Source organism: Rhinolophus ferrumequinum, chromosome 18, assembly GCF_004115265.2.
Source record: "Rhinolophus ferrumequinum isolate MPI-CBG mRhiFer1 chromosome 18, mRhiFer1_v1.p, whole genome shotgun sequence".
Lineage (NCBI taxonomy): Eukaryota > Metazoa > Chordata > Mammalia > Chiroptera > Rhinolophidae > Rhinolophus > Rhinolophus ferrumequinum.
Genome location: NC_046301.1, coordinates 50,810,462 through 50,831,881, shown reverse-complemented (window position 1 = coordinate 50,831,881; position 21,420 = coordinate 50,810,462). Strand labels below are relative to the sequence as shown.

At 56.6% G+C, this 21,420-nt stretch overlaps 2 protein-coding genes across 5 annotated transcripts; both read left to right on the top strand.

Moving 5' to 3' along the window:
• The first annotated feature begins 263 nt into the window (after positions 1 to 263).
• JAK3 (Janus kinase 3) lies at positions 264 to 15,560 on the top strand. Of its 4 annotated transcripts, none has more exons than XM_033135018.1 (24): positions 264 to 374; positions 2,500 to 2,696; positions 3,129 to 3,252; positions 3,568 to 3,679; positions 3,850 to 3,995; positions 4,401 to 4,695; positions 5,430 to 5,552; positions 5,630 to 5,787; positions 6,220 to 6,331; positions 6,574 to 6,760; positions 7,308 to 7,435; positions 7,628 to 7,759; positions 8,329 to 8,413; positions 9,141 to 9,268; positions 9,947 to 10,079; positions 10,156 to 10,307; positions 10,432 to 10,582; positions 11,285 to 11,424; positions 11,497 to 11,686; positions 12,113 to 12,237; positions 12,520 to 12,692; positions 12,952 to 13,069; positions 13,296 to 13,406; positions 14,286 to 14,422. In XM_033135018.1, the coding sequence occupies exons 2-24, from the start codon at positions 2,513 to 2,515 to the stop codon at positions 14,391 to 14,393; spliced, it is 3,315 nt and encodes a 1,104-aa protein (XP_032990909.1). In that variant the 5' UTR covers positions 264 to 374; positions 2,500 to 2,512; the 3' UTR covers positions 14,394 to 14,422. The 4 variants fall into 4 exon arrangements, with proteins under 4 accessions (XP_032990909.1, XP_032990911.1, XP_032990912.1 ...); XM_033135020.1 differs by having other exon boundaries at positions 272 to 374; positions 2,504 to 2,696; XM_033135021.1 differs by lacking the exon at positions 264 to 374 and having other exon boundaries at positions 2,513 to 2,696; positions 14,286 to 15,560.
• A 3,010-nt stretch (positions 15,561 to 18,570) lies between these two features.
• INSL3 (insulin like 3) lies at positions 18,571 to 21,416 on the top strand. Its single transcript, XM_033134677.1, has 2 exons — positions 18,571 to 19,243; positions 20,127 to 21,416. Exons 1-2 carry the CDS (start codon positions 19,054 to 19,056, stop codon positions 20,330 to 20,332), a joined length of 396 nt encoding a protein of 131 aa, XP_032990568.1. The 5' UTR covers positions 18,571 to 19,053; the 3' UTR covers positions 20,333 to 21,416.
• Positions 21,417 to 21,420: the final 4 nt, after the last annotated feature.

Below are 21,420 nucleotides of genomic sequence, written 5' to 3'. Positions count from 1 at the left end.
CACAGATGGGTAAACTGAGGCCCAAGGAGCCGGGGTGTTGCCAGGGCCCCACAGAAAGTGAGTCTGGAGCCTGCTAAGAACCCTGTGTGACCTGAGGCCTCCTCTGTGCTGTTACCCCTTCTTTTGGGTCTGGGGTCTCCAGCAGCCTTGTTGAGCAGAGCCACTGCTGTGCAGGCTTCCGGAACTTTCTGCCCCTCCCCAGCTGGGCCCTCTCGCCTCCCCGCCCCCGTCCCCCACAAGGCCATGACTTTCGGTAAGTGACAGCAGCTCAGGAAGCTGAGGGGCCCACACAGGAAGGAGCCCAGTGGGACTTTCCTTACTCCGCCACCCGTCTCTGCCCTCCTGTCGTTGGCCTAGGGTCCCCCACCTGCCAGGTAAGATCTGGAGGTACTACATGGCTCTAGCAGACCTAGGGTGGGTGGATGGTTGTGGCTGGGGATGGCAGGGCAGGTGGAGGGTGCTGTGACAGCAAAGGCAAGTTTACCTTCCAGGCCTCCAAGTGAGCTGGGGCGGCTGGTTGTGTGGCCTCTGGCAAAGCCACCCTTGCTGGGCCTCAGCTTTGTCTGGCATAAAAATGAGGCTTCACTGTCCCAGCTCTCAGAACCTACATGAATCACTGTGCGTGTGTGGGGTGCTCAGTGCCCCTGGGGAAACAGTTCCCAGCCGAGACCCTCCCAGTTCCCAAACCAGCCATTCCAGGATGTGGGACTTTGGGTGTTAAAAACGGGTATTTTTTTTGGCCCCGAATTCTGAATTTCACCTCTGACTTTTCCTTTTTTTTACTTTCGATATTTAAACATGTTTTTTTTAAACAAACAAAAAATTTATTTTAAACAGAAGATGCATTGTATGATTCCTTTGATGTAATGAGCAAGATCAGATCAGCTATTAGAAATACGTCAGTGGTAGGGGTGGCCGGTTAGCCCAGGGTTGCTGGTTTGATCCCCACATGGGCCACTGTGAGCTGCACCCTCCACAACTAGATTGAAACAACTACTTGACTTGGAGCTAACGGGTCCTGGAAAAATACACTTAAAATAAATAAAAGTTTAAAAAAGAAAAAAGAAAAAAAGAAATAGGACAATGGTCCTCTCTGTGGTGAGGGACAGGAATCCCAGGGTTTGTGGAGCTGCAATGGTCTATTAATGGTCTGGGAGCTGGTGACACTGAGGTGTCACTGGCGGGTATTTCTCTCCCTGCCACCCCCACCCTCCCTGACAGTAACCACCAAACCAACCTGGCAGGGACCTTCCTTTCTGGTTTAGCTGGCATTCGTCCAGTGCTCACGGGGCATGTTGCCAAGGATTGGGCCAGTTACTGTGGATTGAACGTGACACGTCTGGGTGAGCTCAGCAGACCACCTCACTGATGCGGGTGGGGAGTCAGCCCATTTCACAGCTGAAAGAGTTGAGCCCCAGTGGTGGGAGCCCTGTTGGGGTCACTCAGCCAGGACAAGATGGGACTAGGATTTGAACCCAGAACGTGTGTCTTCACCTGTCCCAGCCCCAGGTTTATATTCTGGATGCATTCAAAATGCATTAATGCTGTCCCTTCCCTCCCCTGTGCCTTACTATAATTTTGCAACATAGTTTTTACCCAACATTCTCTTTGTATCTTTTTAATTCCGAACAGTTTAAGTGGATCTTGCCCACCTCCCCCACTTTTCCTCACTGGGTTCAAAGGCCAACCCCTTGCCCTGCCCAGCCAGGGGCCCTGAGCTCTGGGGTTCCTCAGAAGTGACAGACAGAGAGAGAGAGAATGTGCTGGAGGTTGTCGGATGTTGAACGCTGTGAATAAAGAAGGCGTTTTCCTCCTGGGCCCATCCCAGGGAGGCTTCTTGCCATGGGAGCCTGAGATGCTCCTGGCGGGTTCAGTGGTGGGAGTGATGGAGATAGAGATCGTGGTGGTTGTGGGAAGGCAGGAAGACAGACACAGAGACCCCTGTTGGCAGAATTATCAGACTGGGTCTGCCCCCAGGGCACGCATCACATCAGATGCAGAAGCTTCCAGCCCCAGCCCCTCACCCCCACCCAAAAAGTGGTGCCGGCCACCCTTACCCTGGTCAATGCTACATGCACAAGCCAGTACTCATCTGCTTCCTGGTGGGCAAATCTGAACATCTGTGACTGATTGCTTTTGCCTCTCTGGGGCAGGGGCTAGGCTAGGAGGTAATGTAGAGGCTGAAGATTGACTGGAGATGTCTGCCCTGGGCACTGACAAGAGTGTGGGTATGAATTCACACAAATCTGGGTTCAGACTATCTTCCAGCTCCCAGCACAGCCCTCAGCTGGAGGCTTACGGCTCCTTATCCACCTTGCACACTCAAAACCCTCTCTCTGTTTCTCTCCATCTCTCTCTCTCTCCGTGTATCTCTCTCCTCTTTCTCCAGCTCCATCCCTACCTCATCCAGCAGCATCTCTGTCCTCCTCCCCAACCTCGAGAAACTTTGTAGTCTTGTCCTCTCTGCCCAGAATTGAGGGGCTGTCTCTCTCTGTTCAGGCAGGCTGCATTCATGGCGCCTCCAAGTGAGGAGACGCCCCTGATCCCTCAGCGCTCTTGCAGCCTCTCATCTTCAGAGGCTGGTGCCCTACATGTGCTGCTGCCCCCTCGGGGCCCTGGACCCCTACAGCGCCTATCCTTCTCCTTTGGGGACCACTCGGCTGAAGAGCTGTGTGTTCGGGCCGCTAAGGCCAGTGGTGAGTGGGTCCATAAAAGGCTGGGCCAGGAGGATGGGTAGGGGTGGGCGCTCAAATTGGGAGCTAGAATAGCTGTCAACCTGAGTCAGCATTGGAGCAGGGGCTTTGAGGGATGAGTAGGAGTTTGGTAATGGAGAAGGGTGCAAAGACTCAGAGGTGTGATGGTACAGGAGGCAAAACAACTGGTAATCCCTCAAGGTAAAGTGTGCAGTGGAAGGAGGTGCTCTGGGGAGAGAGGTGGGGAGCCCTGAGAAGCAGGTGAGTGCATGGCTTCTCTCCTGAGGACAATGAGGAATCCTGGAGTGTGTGTGAGCAGGGGTGGGACACAGTGTCAGAGCTAAAGGTGACAAAGACCCCTGTGCATGGCTGCGTGGGGGCTGCAGAAAACAGATGGGGAGACTCAGAAAGGAGCTGATGGGGGCATCCCCTCAGGCATCCTGCCCGTGTACCACTCCCTCTTTGCTCTGGCCACGGAGGACCTGTCCTGCTGGTTCCCCCCGAGCCATATCTTCTCCGTGGAGGATGCAGGCACCCAGGTCCTCGTCTACAGGCTCCGGTAGGAAGCACCTCCCCCCCCCCCCATGCAGGTGTGGGTTAGACAACACCAGAATGGGATGCTTTTTGCTGAGGGCTTAGGAAATGGGAGTTTGAAACAGTGATCCTACAATATATCGTCTCCCTAAACCTCCTAGTGGGTGCCCCAGGGAGGGCCTGATAATTGCCCATTTCACAGATGAGGAAACAGGCCAGAGAGGGTGGGTGGCTTGCCCAAGGTACACAGCAAGTCAATGGCACACCCTAGACTCTGAGGTCTTGGCAGTCGGCTACCCCCCCTATACCTCCGCTCCAGGGTTCTCACCCCTCTCCACAGCTTTTACTTCCCCAACTGGTTTGGGCTAGAGAAGTGTCACCGCTTCGGGCTTCGAAAGGATTTGGCCAGCGCCATCCTTGACCTGCCAGTCCTGGAGCACCTCTTCGCCCAGGTAGGGGTCTGTATGGGGCTTGGCCCAGGGCTGGGGGTCCTCAGAGCAACCACAGAGGTGGCCTCAGCTGACCCTTCCTGTGGCAACCCAGGGATGGGGGGTCACCTCAGGGGTGGGGGTGTCTACAGGGCAACCTTAGAACTCACAGTTGGGCTGTGACTGGCCCCCAGCACCGCAACGACCTGGTGAGTGGCCGCCTGCCCGTGGGCCTTGGTCTCAAGGAGCAGGGAGAATGTCTCAGCCTGGCTGTGCTGGACCTGGCCCGGATGGCCTGTGAGCAGGCCCAGAGGCCAGAGGAGCTGCTGAAGACCGTCAGGTGAGGGCCTCCAGGCTGTGGCACCCAGCTGCTACCTGGGCCTGAGCAAAGGTGGCTCCACCAGGGCATCCCAGAGCCCAAGACCCCCTGGGGCTCCCACCTATACGCCTGCAGTATGTCCATGTGATCCAGGCCCTTCAACCTGGCCCCATACCCTGCTGAGGCTCCAGGGCCCTACCTCCTGCCTCTAAAAGGCCTGCCTGTGTTTCTGTCTGTCCTGTGGACCCCAAGGGCCCTCCCCACTCTGCTCTCATGCATAACCCTGAGTGTGTCTCCAGGTGGGCCTCATGCCCTCCAGGGAGGCCACACTACAACCCCTCAACTAAAGCCGGGGTGGGTGTGTGTCCTTGTCAATCCCTGAGGAGACCCCTTCCCACACTCAGGGCCCGATTCCCCCACTCGCAGCTACAAGACCTGCCTGCCACCTGGCCTGCGCGACCTGATCCAGGGACTGAGCTTCGTGACGCGGAGGCGCATCCGGAGGACAGTGCGCCAGGCCCTGCGCCGTGTGGCCGCCTGTCAAGCTGACAGGCAATCGCTCATGGCCAAGTACATAATGGACCTGGAGCGACTGGACCCGGCCAGGGCCTCCGAGACGTTCCCCGTGGGCCTTCCCGGGGCGGCTGGTGGTCAGGATGCACCGGGGCTGCTCCGCGTGGCTGGTGGCAGCGGCATCGCCTGGAGTCCAGGAGCTCAGGAGGTGCGGGCGGATGCTAGGTGGGACCAACCAAGGGAGCGCGGGGCCTAGAAGGGAGGGGCAGGAGAGTGGGCGGGGCTCTTAGGGGAGGGGCGAGGGAGGTGGAGAGACTGTGGGCGGGCTCAGGCATAGCCAACTAGAGGTGGGGCTGAGCGAGGGGACGGGAATGAAAATGGGCGGGGCCGAGAGAGAGAGAGAGAGAGAGAGAGAGAGAGAGAGAGAGAGAGAGAGAGAGAGAGAGAGAGAGAGAGAGAGAGAGAGAGAGAGAGAGAGAGAGAGAGAGAGAGAGAGAGAGAGAGAGAGAGAGAGAGAGAGAGGAGAGAGAGAGAGAGGAGAGAGAGAGAGAGAGAGAGAGAGAGGAGTGATTGGGCGGGCGGGGCACGGGGCGGTGCTAACTGACGGTAGGGAGAAGGTGGGACTAGGAGGGGGCGGGGCTTCTGACTGGACTAAAAGAGGCGGGGATGTAAAGTGGAGCTAAGCGAGGGAGGGGCTTAGGGAGGGGACCCTCCAAAAGTGGGGTGTGAGAAATTTGGGATGTGCAGGGGAGGGGTAGCGAGGGGTGGGATTGATAGAAGAGGTGGGGTTTGGCAGGGGCGAGGTGGGAAAGGGATGGGCTGGGCCAGGTTGAGAGGGGCGGGGCTCATGGTCATGGGTTGGTGGGGTTCAGGTTTCCTTCTAAGAGGGGTTGAAGGCTCTGAGGGAGTGGGATTCCCAACCTCACTCTCCCCCCACCCCAGGTCTTCCAACCCTTCTGCGACTTTCCAGAAATTGTGGACATCAGCATCAAGCAGGCCCCACGCGTTGGCCCAGCCGGGGAGCACCGCCTGGTTACTGTCACCAGGACAGACAACCAGATCCTGGTGGGTGTTGGACCCCCCCACTCCCCGCCTTACCCGAGGGCGGGGACCGCAGCGGGCGCTAATGCGGACCCTTACAGGAGGCTGAGTTCCCGGGGCTGCCCGCCGCGTTGTCCTTCGTGGCGCTAGTGGACGGCTACTTCCGGCTGACCACCGACTCTCAGCACTACTTCTGCAAGGAGGTGGCTCCGCCGCGGCTGCTGGAGGAGGTGGCCCAACAGTGTCATGGCCCCATCACGTAAGGACCCGCCTCCCAGGCCAGCCCTCAGCAGCCAGATCCACCTGGGTCTGAATCCTGGTCACGCCCCTTCTCCGTGCCTCAGTGTCCTCGCCTTCCAGGAGCCTTGGACAAGAGGTCAAGTGCTCCAACAGCGCCTGGTGCATAGGCAGTGTTCAGTAAAGCTGGGGTCTCCTTTCTGCTTCCCAGGGCAGCCATTTCCTTCCTTCTGACTCCAGGGGTCCCAGGGCCATTTCCCCTTGTTTAATCTTCTAGGTAGAACCCCGTCTTTTGGCCCATTTTACATATGCGGTGGCTGGATGGGAGGGAATGTTACGTGGTGAGGGTCCCAGGGCTTCAGAGAGAGCAGGATTAGAACCCAGGTCTGGCTTGGTTTCTCTGCATCCTTCTCTCTGTCTTGAATTCTCGGTTCCCTCCCACATTTCCCCAAAGCCTGGATTTTGCGATCAACAAGCTCAAGACTAGGGGCTCCTTTCCTGGCTCCTACGTTCTACGCCGCAGCCCTCAGGATTTCGACAGCTTCCTCCTCACTGTCTGTGTCCAGGTCAGTCCACCACTAGGAGTCAGGAGGGAGGGAGGGCTTCCTGGAGGAGGTGAGATTTGAGCTGAGACCTGAAAGATGTGTCAGCATTTGCTTCCTGAAGAAGGAGAGGGAAAAGACATTCCCAGTGGAGGGAATAGCGTATGCAAAGTCTTGGAGATTGAAATTAGCCTGTGGTGCTCAAGGAAGAGGAAGCGAATGGGAGGCTGCGCCTACTCTCACTCAGGGACCACTCCTCTTTGCAGACCCCCCTGGGCCCTGATTACAAGGGCTGCCTCATCCGGTGCGACCCCACAGGAACCTTCTCCCTGGCTGGCCTTGGCCGACCACACAGCAGTCTTCGAGAGCTCCTGGCTGCCTGCTGGGATGGTGGGCTGCATGTGGATGGGGTTGCACTGAACCTCACCTTCTGCTGCACCCCTAGACCCAAAGGTGAGCCTATCCTCTTCTTGGAGCTGAGGGAGCTGAGTAGTCAATCTGGGGCCCTGCCATTCTGTGTTAGCCACAACTCTTGTGTGGCAAATGGCAGAAACAGCAGGTCAAAGTGATTTAGGGAAGAAAAGGTGATTTATTGGCTCATGGTATACAGGACTGCCTTCAGGCATGGCTAGATCCAGGCACAGCTGAATCTGAGGGATGTCGCTAAACACTTAATCTCTCTCCATCTCTTGCCTTTTCCTCTGGGTAATTTCACTCTCAGACAAACCGCTCCCGTGGGACAACTCTGAGGTGTGAGTTTGTTGCCCGTAATGCTAGTTGCTCATTGGCGCCCCCTGCAGGGTTCCTTCCCTCTGTGTTTCACTTCTCCACCCCATACAAGACTTCTTGGAGTCTCCTTTCAAATAAACCACGTGCCCTGGAGTCCTCATCTCAGGGTCGGCTTCTGAGGGAGACCCCAAGCTAAAACAGGGAATGAGCAAATCTTTGAGGGCCTTTCACCTCTGACCTCTGGTTTTCTCCTTCCACCTTCTCCTCTTAGAAAAGTCCAACCTGATTGTCATCCGGAGAGGTTGCAGCCCGCCCACATCATCCCCTGTTCAGCCCCACTCGGGATGCCAGCTGAGTCAGATGACGTTTCACAAGATCCCCGCTGAAAGCCTGGAGTGGGTAAGGGGCCTCAGGAAGTGGGGGGACCTCAGTTGAAATCCAGAGACGCAGCCTAAATCCACCTCTGCTGTGTGGCCTCAGGCATGTGATGTAACCTCTCTCTGCCTCTGTTTCATTCATCAACTGTGAAATGGGGCCCGTACCCCACAAGAGCCCCTTACTGACCTCTCCTGTTGTCCTCTCACCCTAAAGCATGAGAACCTGGGTCATGGGTCCTTCACCAAGATTTACCGGGGCTGTCGCCACGAGGTTGTGGACGGGGAGCCCCGGGAAACGGAGGTGCTGCTCAAAGTGTTAGATGCCAAACATAAGAACTGCATGGAGGTGAGTGAATGGGAACCAGGCCTGTGGGGTCAGGGTTGACTGGAGAGAGGGTCGTGGAGTCAGAGACATTTGAAAACACAGACATGTAGCCACAGCATCTCTAAACAATGAAATATAGAAGCGTTGTGGGAATTTAGATGCAAAGGAAAGAGTACACCAGACTGCTGAAACAGCCAGTGCAAGGGTCCTGAGGCAGGACTGAGCCTGGCACATTTAAGGAACAGCAAGGAGGCCAGTGGGCCAGAGAGGAGTGATCAAAGGAGAGGGGAGTGACGTAGATGGAGGCCTCCGAGGGGCTGGGCCACACAGGGGAAGGCTTGAGCCCTTCTCAACCCCCAAATCTCCCACTTCTCTGTAAGAGACTTGGGGTAGATCACAGTGGGGTCTTCCAGCTGCCGTCAGAAAATCACGATACAGAGTCCTGTGTGCACTCACGGTGGGCTCCAGGGCCAGAGGAGATTGGAGCCAGGCCTCCTCAGGCATGTTTGTGAGCAGCAAGTTCGGGGTCCCTGGTTGGACCCTGGAATGGGAAGAACCCATGCATCTTCTCTCCCTCCTCACCTCCCCAGTCATTCCTGGAAGCGGCGAGCTTGATGAACCAAGTGTCGTACCAGCATCTCGTGTTGCTTCATGGCGTATGCATGGCTGGAGACAGTGAGACCCCCATGCCCCACCCCTGACCTGCCTCACTGAGCCTATCCATGCAGCATTAGAAATAAACATACAGGGGCCACCACCCTATCCCCATGCCCCTCAATCATCACTCCTTGGGCAGCAGTGCCAGGCTCTAACCAATCCCCAGCCCCCAGAACTCTCAAGCCAGACAGACCTTGGTTCCAATGTTCCTTCACTGTGTACCCCCTCTGAAGCTTTGCATGGGCCACGTTGCCTCTCCAAGCCTCCATTCCATCCATTTAGTTCAGCCCAAATTGTGCCAGGAGTGGGGCACACAGCAGAGAATATGACAGGCTGGCAGGGTGATAAATGATCGTTTCTGATTGGGGACAATGCAGGCCACCAGGGGTGGTCAGGGGCCACTACTCCCAGCTTGCAGGTCAGACAGTGGTTCTGGGGAGGTGAAGATAAGTAGGAATTAGGGCAAAGAAGAAAGAGGGGTGTTCAAGGCGGAAGATATGGAACATACAAAGGGCTGGAAGTGAGATGCAGAGAGAGCTCAGGACCTTCCAGGCATATCAGGCAGATAGTTCTGAGATGGAAGTGGGAAGGTTGGAGAGGGGAGTGGGGTAAGGATGGAGGAGCAGCGGAGGGAACAGTCAGAGTGGAGAGTTCAAGGAACCCCTGAGGGTGAGGTGGAGGCAGAGCCTGCCGAAGGCGATGCAGTCCTACCTCCCAACCCCGCTCCTCCCTGGGCTGCCACCAGGCATCATGGTGCAGGAATTTGTGCATCTGGGAGCTCTAGACACATATCTACGCAAGTGCGGCCACCTGGTGCCGGCCAGCTGGAAGCTGCAGGTGATCAAACAGCTGGCCTATGCTCTCAACTATCTGGTGAGTGCTCCTCTGCCTGCTCCACCTTCTCTTCACAGACAGGAGGGGGAATTGAGTGTGGTCTCTGTAGTATGGATAGCAATATGGCAGGGGTACCAGGGGAGAACATTTTGGACTAGGGGACAGTATATGTACAGGCTCAGAGGTGTAACCAGAAGGGAACAGCTGGTCATCTGTGGATATCCCTGGGGAGTAGTGAGCAATGAGGCTGGTGGGGGAAAGGCTGTGGCTTTGAAGGTTGAGTAGGAGTTCATCAAGAGGCGAAAGGAAGGAGGACATGTCAGGCTGAAGGAACAGCCTGGGCAAAGACCTGCAGCTGAGAAGGTGTGTTCCATGTTTGGGGTGCATCAGGCAATTCAGTTGGCAGGAGACCAGGGTGTGGAAGAGAGCTCCTGGGAAGAATGAGCAAGGCCTTGAATGCCAGGCTGAGGATCTTTGACTTTATCCTGTAGGCAATGGGGAGCCCCAGGGTGGGTGAGCAGGATTTACGAAGCAGAGGGACATAGGTCATAGGGGGTGGATTAGAGGAGGCCAGACAGGCTGCCAGTAATCTAGGGAAGATTCTGGAATATGGTCTGAGCAGTACCAGTTGGGCTTTGAAGGATGTGTAGGAGTTGCGAGCTAGCATATTCACTCATCAAACCTTTCCTGGCATTTCCCTATGCCTGGCCCACTTAGGAGGACAAGTGCCTCCCTCATGGCAATGTCTCAGCCCGGAAGGTGCTCCTGGCTCGGGAGGGGGCTGATGGGAGCCCACCCTTCATCAAGCTGAGTGATCCTGGTGTAAGCCCCACTGTGCTCAGCCTGGAGAGTAAGTGTGGAGGGCTGGAGGAGGAAGGGGTCTTGTGGGGCAAGGGAGCAATCCCTGACACAATCCCCACCCCCAGTGCTCACTGACAGGATCCCCTGGGTGGCCCCTGAGTGTCTCCAGGAGGCCCGGACACTTGGCTTGGAAGCTGACAAGTGGGGCTTCGGTGCCACAGTCTGGGAGGTATTCAGCGGTGTCACGATGCCAGTCAGTACCCTGGATCCTGCCAAGGTCAGAGCCCCCCTTTGACAGAAGGATGGACTAAGGTCCAGCTTGGGGAGGGTGGGCAGGTCTGGGGAGCTCTGCACCTTCTGAGGGTGCACCAGCGGTGACCAGCCCCTCTTCCTGCCCTCAGAAGCTCCAGTTTTACGAGGATCAACAGCAGCTGCCTGCCCCCAAGTGGATGGAGCTGGCCCTCCTAATCCAACAATGCATGGCCTATGAGCCAGGCCACAGGCCCTCCTTCCGTGCCGTCATCCGTGATCTGAACAACCTTATCACATCAGGTGCCCCCTGGGCCAGGAAGGGTGGGCAGGGCTGGCGTGTCATATTGGGCCCAGTGAAAGCAGAGCCCAGGCTGTGTGCCTGGCACGATTGGAGTGTTGGTGACTTTAACAGTCAGCGTGGCCTTGACAGCTGCTGTAACAAGCAGGCTGCTGAGCTCAAGATTGAACATGATGGGTGTTTAGTTCTCATTCAGTGAGGGTGTCCAGGTCAACAGGCGCCTTTCCCTTTGTGGCTCCACCCATCCCATGGCCTCAGGTCTCTGTTGGATCCTCTGCAGACGAGAGAGAGTGTGGAGGGTTCCATGCTAGGTTTCCATGGGGTCGGCCTGAAGGGGTACCCAGCGCATCTCCCCCATCAGCCTGAGCTCAGTCATGTGACCACGAGTCACCGCAGTGGAGTCTGGGAAGGCCCTTCGGTCTCCATAGCCATGTGTAGTTGTACAGGGTGTGCACTGCCTAAGGGAGCTGCTTTGGCCCAGGGACATCCTTTTCTAGTCCCTGCAATGTCCCCTTTGGCTTGCAGTAGCCCTGCCATAATACACAGAGAGGGTAAGCATGCAGATGGAGGCCCCATAGCAAGTCAGCTGAGAAGGTGTGTTCCATGCCTGGGGTGCATCAGGCAGTTCATTTGGCAGGAGACTAGGGTGTGGAAGAGAGTTGATGGGCCCCATACGCTGCTCACGCATTGCCTGTGGCCCCCAGATTATGAGCTCCTCTCAGACCCCACACCTGGTACTCTGGCACCTCGTGATGAGCTGTGGAATGGTGCCCAGCTCTACGCCTGCCAGGACCCTACCATCTTTGAGGAGAGACACCTCAAATACATCTCACAGCTGGGCAAGGTGAGGTGGGCTGGGCTGGGGGTGGGCGGAGCAGCACCCAAGTACATGGACACCAACCCCGCTGTCCCTCAGGGCAACTTTGGCAGCGTGGAACTATGCCGCTATGACCCGCTGGGAGACAACACAGGCGCCCTGGTGGCTGTGAAGCAGCTGCAGCACAGCGGGCCAGACCAGCAGAGGGACTTCCAGCGGGAGATCCACATCCTCAAAGCCCTGCACAGTGACTTCATTGTCAAGTACCGCGGCGTCAGCTACGGCCCAGGTTTGTCCCTTCCCAAACGAGTGGTCTTCAAACCCCACATGACGTCTTTGGGGTGGTCTGTGAACACCAGAGGGACGCTATGGACTCTTCATTGTTTATCCAGATTCAGACTCACCAGGGGGTTGGACTTCCAGCTCTATCCCTTAGCAGTGGGGGCGACCTTGGGCAGGTGATTTAACCTCTCTGAGTATAAATTTCCCCACCTGAAAAACGGGTCATTATGAGGTTTCAATGAATCAACGTATATGGTAGAAAGTACTCAAGAGATATTAGCGATAAGTGTTATTGTTGCCTTCCCATTTTATTGAAAGCAATACTGAGTCCCGGAAGAACCCAAGGTCCCACTCTGAACCGGAGGAAGAATGGGGAGGGGAGCAGATAGAGTTGGGTCCCGTGGTGACTCCTCCCGCTTCCTCTGCCTCTTAGGCCGCCAGAGCCTGCGGCTAGTCATGGAGTACCTGCCCAGCGGCTGCCTGCGCGACTTCCTGCAGCGGCACCGCTCGCGCCTCGACGCAAGCCGTCTGCTTCTCTACGCCTCGCAGATCTGCAAGGTGGGGGGCGGCCGCTCCGGGACCTGCGGCGCCTCGCCGAGCTGGCTGCTTGCCTTGGGCATGGGTCAGCGTAGAGTTTCGAGGGAAGACTGAGGGTTGACGTCTGGGGTCCGGATCAGGTTGGAGGTGGGGCTGAGTTAGGGCTGAGATCAGGACTGGAGTACAGGATGGGGTAGAGGTGGGGTTAGGCGTGGGGTCTGGGTTGCGTTTGGATTCCAGGTCAGGCTCGGGGGGGGCCCCTGCCGGGTCATCCTGGGGTCTATACCCCATGTCTGCCCGCAGGGCATGGAGTACCTGGGTTCCTGCCGGTGCGTGCATCGAGACCTGGCAGCGCGTAACATCCTGGTAGAGAGCGAGACACATGTCAAGATTGCCGACTTCGGCCTCGCCAAGCTGCTGCCGCTGGACAAAGACTATTACGTTGTCCGCGAGCCGGGCCAGAGCCCTATCTTCTGGTGGGGACCCAATCCCAGCCCTGCCCCTCCCCCCACAGCCCTGGCTCCGCCCTGCCCCTCCCCACCCCCACTAGGTCCAACCCCAGCAGGCCACTGGGTTGGAGAATCACCCCCATCCCACAGTCAGGGAAACTGAGACTGACCCAGCCGGGACTGATCTTCTCAGCCCCACCTTCCCTGGACCGCTCCCCTAGCCCAGGGCTGCTGGTTTCCCGTCCTCTGCCTGACCCACAGCCCACAGCTGCCCCGTCCTTTGCAGGTATGCCCCGGAGTCCCTCTCAGACAACATCTTCTCGCGCCAGTCAGACGTCTGGAGCTTCGGGGTCGTCCTGTACGAGCTATTCACCTACAGCGACAAGAGCTGCAGCCCCTCCGCCGTGAGTTGGCGCCCTGGGTCCCCAGAGCTCTCCCCCTCCCCCTTTCACTATGGCTGACCACCCCCACCCCGCAGGCAGCCCCTTCCGTCACGGAAGATCCCCACCCCCCACCACGGGTGAGCCCTTCTCTCCCTTCACTAGGGCTTACCCTCCCAAACATGGGACGCCCCTCCCCCTCCAACCCTGAATGCTCGTCCCCACCATGGGCTCTCCCCCTTGGCCCCAGGAGTTTTTGCGAATGATGGGATGTGAGAGAGATGTCCCAGCTCTCTGCCGCCTCCTGGACCTGCTGGCGGAGGGCCAGAGGCTGCCCGCGCCTCCAGCCTGCCCTGGTGAGGTGAGAGCTGGAGGGTTTCCCTCCATTTCCCACTCTGGGGTGGTGGGCAACCCTGCTGGCCTCTCTGGATCTCTCCACCACGTTGTCTCTTGGTTGAGAATTCCTGCTGGCCTCTACTTTGCTGCCTTCTCACTGTCTGGCAAGTCACCAACATGTTCAGAGCCTCAGTTTAGCATCTCCAAAATGGGAATAACAGTGCTTTATAAGGTGGGGGAGGAACAGAGGGGTTAACGCCCATCCTGTGCTCAGCTCAGAGTCTGACACACAGTCAGTACTTAATAGAACTGTGGGGACACTGACTGTGTATCATCATAACTTTTGTGGAAGCTCCTGCCATGCAGGTGGTCATTCATAAATTAGTTCCTAAAATCATTTGTGGCACTCAGGCCATAAACATGTATGGAGCCCCGACTATGTGCTGGATGGTGTGCTGGTGCTGGGGACCAACAAGGGTCCTCTCGGAAACCAGCAGAAGCTAACAAGAACATTCTGGTGGTGATCAGTGTCTGGAAGGAGATGAACAGGGGGGGAGTGACGGAGGAAGGGTAGGCAGGGAGGGTCTCTTAGATGGGGTGGGGTCTGGAGAAGAAGGAGCCCACCCCCGGGGAGAGCGGGCAGAGGGCTTTCTCAGTGGAGGATGGAGCATCCATCCTCTCAGCATTAGCTGAGCCTCTCATTGGAGGCTGCTTGAAACAAGAGAGGAGGTGATGGAGGGAAGGAGGCAGGGGAGGGGGGTGAGATTTTGCTCTAAGATCCATAGGGAGCCATGGGAGGCTTTGGAGCAGGGGAGGGATGGAGTCTAAGTATATTTTAAAACTGGACCGGAGTCATGTCCTTCCTACCACTCTCGTGTGACCCTGTTGTCTCCTACACCCTCAGGTTCATGAGCTCATGAAGCTGTGCTGGGCTCCTAGCCCGCAAGACCGGCCGTCCTTCAGTGCCCTGGGCCCCCAGCTGGATGCGCTGTGGAGTGGAAGTCGGGGGTAGCGTTCAGAGGCATGAGATGCTTACCTTCCCTGCTCGTCTGGAGAGAGGACTCCACTCACTGTTATTTTTACGTCTCCTACATACAGACCTCCGGGTTCTGGTCTCCATGGACTGGCTGTGTGACTTTGGGCTGGGAGCTGCCCCTCTCTAGGCCTTGTGCTTCATGGAGACCCCGCATGCGGCAAATGACATTGCATCTGGCGGGGCTGGGGGGGGCACCCCTTCTGGCTTGCCGAGTAATAGCAGCCTCGTGGCCTTTGGAACTTGTAAAGATTCAAGACAGATGCCTCGATGGGTCCCACTGAGTCCTGCCCCCAGAAGTGAGGGACCACATTTAAACTCCTCCCATCTTCCCATTCTCTCAGAGGATGTCTACCTGTCTCATTTCCAGCAGAGAAATGATGTCACTTTAAATATGTGATCTCAGGCTTCTGTTCCCCCATCCTGCTTTTGCTGGAGGAAACCAAGGACAAGAGCAGCTGCTCTGATTGGTAATTCACTTTTGGGGGAAGCAAGTGTGCCTGGGATTGTGTGAGGGGCCAAGAGAGGTTGGGGTCCCAGTCCACTCTAACTGTACTTGACTGTCCCCAGGGCTTGTTTCCCTGCCTTACACTGGGGCCCTTCCTGTCCTGACCAGAGGGTCGGGCATTGATGACCCTGGAGCCTGCCAGAAGCTTTTCAGCAATTGAGGAAGTGAAAGGCATTCTTAGTAAGAACAGCATGGTGAGAGGAGGAGGCTCAGGGTACAGAGATTGTTGGAGCCCACAGTGCTGCCACTTATTTGCTATGTGACAATGGGCAGGTTTCTTCCCTTCTCTGTGTCTCCGTTCCATAGGGCTGGTCCCTCAGCTGTGCAGTCAACTTCTGGAGAGACTTACGCAGTTTAAGCCCCCACCAGCCCTCACCGGCCTGCAAGGCTTTTCTGCCACTTAGTCTCCCTGGAAAGCTCTTATTCTCTCAGAACCCCAGCTCTCACCTCCCTGTAGCCTTCCCTGGTGAGCTCCCATTACTCCCTGCCAGCCCTGCGCTTCCCTCTGACCTTAGGACTAGGGTGGTGACTGTCCAGCTCTGTGTCCTCCGACCTGGGGACTCCATGGGGGTTTGGCTGATGTGGGCACTGAGGGGACCCTGGGGTGTTTGTTGAATGAATAAAGGAGCTCAGTGGAAGGGATGGTTTGTTGCTGGACTTGGGTGATGGGGAACCTTGGGCGTATATGAGCTGGGAAGGAATGTGGTTGGGGCTGGGGGACAGTGACCCCTAGGGGCCACACTGGGGGGTCTCAGGGCAGGCTAGGGGAGGAGGGACAGCATGGTGGGGCATTGGCTGGGTCCCTGGAGGACAGAAGCCCTCCCCCAAGTCCCAGCTGCTGGCCTTGGCTCTGTCCTGGGGAGCTGATTACAGGCTTTTGGTGGGTGGAAGGAACAGGCTGCTCTGTGCGGGGTCAGAGGGCAAGGCTGAGTTGGTAGAGCTAGGCTGTGGGGAGGGGTCCAATGTGAGAGAGGCCAAGCCAGTCCCCTCGGGACTGTGCCCCTCAGGACTGCTGGAAAGATATGGCGAGTGACAGAGAGGGAGAGAGAGAGCAGGGCAGAGACAAGAGACAGCTCTCTGTGCCTACTCTCTCAGCCCGGGAAAAGCCGCTTGCTTTGGTGAAGAGCCGGAGGGAGGGGCCATGTGGGGCTGCTCGAGCAAGAGGAGGTTTTCAGCTCAGGCTCTCTTCTACCTCGGGTGGAGTATCATCCCCTCCCTCTGCCTTAGTTTCCCTTCTTGGTAAAACAAGGTCATAAGCCCTCCAAGGGCACCAGGTTGGCACCCAGTAGGTGCTGAGCAAATGTAGCCAGCTTTATTCTGGGCCCTCCAGTCTCTGCCCATCACGGGACCCTGAGGTGGGAGAGGCAGAGCTGGCCAGCACCGCCAGCCCCAGGGCCTAGCCTCCTGCCACCTTGGGCAAGCATGGGGTCCCCGCTCTGAGCCTTAGTTTCCTTTTGCGTACAGCAATCAGGACAAGCTTCTGGATGTCCTTGGTCTCAGTTGGCTGGATGGCCACCACGCTGTGGAATTATTATTTCTACTTATCTATTTCACTTATTTCAGATGGTTTAAAAAATAATAATGAAGAGCCAGCAGTCCACCTGGGGGATATATACCTAAGAGATGTACACCCAACACTGGCCCAGAGAGACAGATCCTCGCTGTTTTGTGCCTGGTCTCAGCCTATTAATAACCAACATTGTGGCTGGACCAGCCCCTGTGCTTCTCATTATGTTTGCAAGACACCCTTCCTCAGGAACCATCAATTAACTTTGGGGGGAAAAAAAGGTTTATTTCCTACAAGGCCTGGAAATGACACAGCACACCTGGGTCCACACCGTGAGGTGGCAGGTAGAGAGAGAGAGAACATGCACAGGCCTGGGGTTCTGCTTTTATTGGGTAAAGGATGGGGGAGCTAGGGTGTAGTGCAGGGGATCCTGCCGACTTCGCCATGTGTCGTGCGGGGTGTCAGGCGGGGTCTCTGGTCCCACTCCCCACATAAGAACGCAGGACATGGTGAGGCCAAAAAGGAACACCCACGGAGCCATAGGTAGGGGAGTCACACCACTATACTCTCACTGGCGGCTGGGTTGGAGACACAGGAACCAGGAGCAACACAATTCTCAACCCTCACTGCGCCGCTTGCAGGCTCAGCCACCATCTTCTTGCTGGCTCCCCCCTTTTTCTGCTAGCCTAGTCACGGCAGTTATATTAGTGCCCAATGGCTCACTGGTTACAGCTGACTGCCAACTAGCCACAGCTGATGGCCATTTGATCACAGTCGACAGCCATTTACTACCTGAGCCAGCACCTTTCTATGTGAGGCCGAGAGCCTGGAAACTGCTTTTTGGGGCTCTGTCCCCACACTTCACCCCTACAGGCTCTCGCCTCAATCTACGCAACAAGCGTCTTCCGCAAGGGGCCCTGTGCGAGGAGCCTGGAGGTGAATGCTATTTCCTGGACACAGCCAAGCTCTCTGGTCACAGCCAGAGTTTCTCAGGGCACCACCAGTACTTCTGGGCACAGCCAGACTTCCTGGACTTCTTAGGGTACCACTAGTCTCCCCGGGCACAGCCAGGGTTTCTCAGGGCACCACCAGTACTTCTGGGCACAGCCAGACTTCCTGGACTTCTTAGGGTACCACTAGTCTCCCTGGGCACACAAGGGCCTCTCAGGGCACTGCCACTCTCTCTGGACACAGCCAGACTTCCTGGACACAGCGAGGGCCTCTCAGGGCACTGCCACTCTCTCTGGGCCTCTCAGGGTACCGTGCTGGAACAACAGCGGCTCACAGTCAAGGTGCTTACATATTCTCGATGGCGGCCGGTCAAGACACAAAAGCAAATATCCGCCAGTTCCATTACATGGTGGTATGTTCCCAAACAAATAGTCAAGCTGTCCATTAAATTAGGGATGGAAGGCAATTCCCCATAGTCCATAGTCATTTGCCAGGGCTGTCCTGGGGGTGAGGGATGACCTTGACCTCACCCTCAGCTCCCACGGAGGACTCAGCAAGCGTTTCCTCCTAGGACTACAAGACCTGCATCCGGGCTGCCTCAGCAAGCACTTCCCAGCTCACAGGGCCGCAACGACCTTCGCTTTCTCTGGCCTTTGCTGGTTGGGGAACCGTCCATGTCTTCCCACCCCTCCACGGGGTTCCAGCTCTCCGGCAGCTGCTCCTCCTGGTCTTCCTGAGACTGAGTGTTCATATGCACAAACTGCTCCACTGCCCTTCGGGGAGCTTTGGCCGACACCGTACCCTGCTCGCTGCGCCATGTGTAGTGCAGGGGATCCTGCCGACTTCGCCATGTGTCACGCAGGGTGTCATGCGGGGTCTCTGGTCCCACTCCCCACATAAGAACGCAGGACATGGTGAGGCCAAAAAGGAACACCCACGGAGCCATAGGTAGGGGAGTCACACCACTATACTCTCGCTGGCGGCTGGGTTGGAGACACAGGAACCAGGAGCAACACAATTCTCAACCCTCACTGTGCCGCTTGCAGGCTCAGCCACCATCTTCTTGCTAGCTCCCCCCTTTTTCTGCTAGCCTAGCCACGGCAGTTATATTCATGGCTAATGGCTCACTAGTTACAGCTGACGGCCAACTAGCCACAGCTGATGGCCATTTGATCACAGTTGATGGCTATTTACTACCTGAGCCAGCACCTTTCTATGTGAGGCTGAGAGCTTGAAAACTGCTTTTTGGGGCTCTGTCCCCACATAGGGTTTCACAGACTCATCCTTTATTGGTGAATTTAAAACACGAGAGCAGTAATTTAAAGTGTGAAGGATAAAAGTGGTCCAAATCGTCAGTTATCAAAATCAACCAGCATCTCTAAAACAGGGGAGCCTCAGGGGGGAAGATCGCCTGGCACTTTATCTAGTCAGCAGCCTGGCCTGTTGTGGAAGTGGTTGCCTCCAGAAGCCAAACTTAAGTCCGGCACTCACATTACAAAAAAGAGAAAACCCAGTGTCAGGGCTTATACTGCACTGGCCCTGCCCCTTCCCTTGACCTTCTCCCTGGGCCCTCCCTCAGCATGCTCAGCCCCCCCTTCAAGGTCCCCAGCTGGGGCAGGCTGGGCGCCTATAAGGGAGGGGTGCAGTAGAGGCCCCTGGCTCCTCCTGCCACCATGGACCCCCGTCTGCTTCCCTGGGCACTAGTGCTGCTGGGCCCTGCCCTGGCACTGGCGCTGGCCCACGCACCTGCCCCGGAGGCGCGGGAGAAGCTGTGTGGCCACCACTTTGTCCGCGCACTGGTGCGCGTGTGCGGGGGCCCGCGCTGGTCCCTCGAGACCAGGAGGCCTGTGGCAGGCGGCGACCGTGAGTGGGGGTTGTGTTCCTGGGTTTCTAAGTGGGGCAGGTGCACGGAGCGCAGGTGGGCGTCGAGGACAAGGGTGGGTTTGCATATGTGGACGGGGGTTCATCTGCCGGCTGAGCAGTGTGTGCAAATCCACAGAGGATACCACCCCCCTCTCTCCTCCTCCGTGGGGAGCCGGTGCAAGGAGAGCGAAACCAGGCAGTCTTGAAAATGAATGGTCAGATCCCGTCTTTATTTACCATTTCAGTATTTTGAGCTTCATGCACTTTTGCATTAATTTTGATTTTTAAAAATATTGTATTAAAATTTGATCGTTGAGTGTGGGCGCTCCCTTAAATTGTGCACCAAGGCCAGTGCTTGCTCTCCTCACCCTCGTCCTGGTGCTGGTGTAGAAAGCGTAAAACACGTTTGTGTGCCGGCGTTGGTCTGTGTGACACAGGTGCAGATGCGTGTACAGAGGCGCACGTGGCAGGTGGGGGGACTGGGAAGGGAGGATGAGGGTATGCGCTGTGTGTGCTCACCCAGGGATTGTGTGTGTCCGTGTGTGACCACTGCCTGCATACCCGTGCGCATGTATGTGTCACGTTACCCCTGCCGTCTTCTGCTCTGTGAAGTGTCTGTGCGTCCATGTGATGGGTGGCACCTGGGAGTCTGCACAGCTGGGGACTTGAGTGTGAGCATGGGTCAGGAGTGTACACACCTGGGTTGGGGATTAAATCTGTGGCCGGTACGCAGTGGGCACTTAATAAGCACTCACTTTCTATTTGTCTGCATGACGAGCCTTTGGTGGGACACGCAGTGGGATGTGAGCATACAGGGATGTGTACACGGTGTGCGGGCTCCTCTGGGTTCCCCAATCTATGCTAAACTGTACTCTGTCTCTAGGTGAGCTGCTGCAATGGCTGGAAGGACAACATCTCCTCCATGGGCTGGTGGCTGACAGGGACCCCATGCTGGTACTTGCACCACAGCCCCGGGCCCAGGCCTCTCAACATTACCACCACCGCCGGGCAGCTGCCACCAACCCTGCCCGCCACTGCTGCCTCAGCGGCTGCACTCGGCAAGATCTGCTGACCCTCTGTCCCAATTGAGCCCTCCTGGGGCATGGCATCGGGGGAGCTAGAGACCTAGGTCTGGTCTGGTGAGCTCTTGAAGCCACACAGCACCATAAAGCCCCACATCTGGGGGGTACATTGTTGATTACCTCCTGGGATGGGGCACTCACCACCTCACCTTGGTCACCTATTCTCTGTGGGGCTAACTGGGGAATAAAACATACCCAACCCTAGCTTGGAGGAGCGTTGGTTTTACGGAGATGCCAGACACTAAGAGCCAAATGTCCTCACCTCTGAGGAGCCCCAGGAGCTGCCCTCTCTGCATTTGTTACACCCCCTCTCTCCAATAGTAAATAAATAAAATTCCTGCAGAATTCAAAACAGCTTTTTGCATTTTCTCAAGAAAAAGGGACAAGCCTGGGTCAGCACTCACGTGTGCTTGGCCCCTGGCAGCCATGGACCCACTGACATTTCCAGGAGCTTGGTAACAATTTGAGAGTCATCACAACACAAAGTGGGGAAACCAAAACCTAGGTAGATGACTGCTTGCCAAGGTCAGACAGGGAAGGAGTGGCCAAGTGCAAGATTTGAATCCAGGTATCTATCAAGACCCACGGAGAGCTTTAATGTCACTTAAGGCCCACTTAATGGTGGACACACACATGAATGTCTGAATCAGTCACAGTGCATATTATTGATCCAACTCTGACCAGTCTCACTCATATCCTGCCTTCATCCTGAGACGGGGGTGTATGATATGACCAGCTCGCTATAAGGTGGGTCCGTATTTGTTGACCCTTCCTATGGGGCTGGGAGAAAGAGTACAGGGCAAAGTGTGCAGCACACAGTAGGTACACAATAAATAAAGAAGGGAGAGAAGGAGTCAGGACAGAAGACAGGGAACCACAGTCCTAGTAGGAGGAGGTGAACCAGGGAGGTGGGGGGAGGTTGGGAGCGGTTGGGAAGGAGTCTTGTTGGAAGCAGGAGGCTTAGACAGGCCCGGGTAGGAATAGACTCACCCTGTGCCTCTCTCTCCTGAGCCTGCTGTCAAGCTGGCAGTGAGAATCAGTCTTGGGCGATTGGGAATTCTGGCGGGTGTTTGAGCAGGGGTGGGGTGAGGTCAG

Bases quoted from the DNA above. Each gene is read 5' to 3' on its own strand.
- JAK3 (XM_033135021.1), top strand. From the start codon at position 2,513: ATGGCGCCTCCAAGTGAGGAGACGCCCCTGATCCCTCAGCGCTCTTGC. The intron at 5,788-6,219 runs GTAAGGACCCGC...ATTTCCCCAAAG, and splicing joins CAGTGTCATGGCCCCATCAC to CCTGGATTTTGCGATCAACA. The intron at 7,760-8,328 runs GTGAGTGAATGG...TCACCTCCCCAG, and splicing joins AACATAAGAACTGCATGGAG to TCATTCCTGGAAGCGGCGAG.
- INSL3 (XM_033134677.1), top strand. From the start codon at position 19,054: ATGGACCCCCGTCTGCTTCCCTGGGCACTAGTGCTGCTGGGCCCTGCC. The intron at 19,244-20,126 runs GTGAGTGGGGGT...CTCTGTCTCTAG, and splicing joins GCCTGTGGCAGGCGGCGACC to GTGAGCTGCTGCAATGGCTG.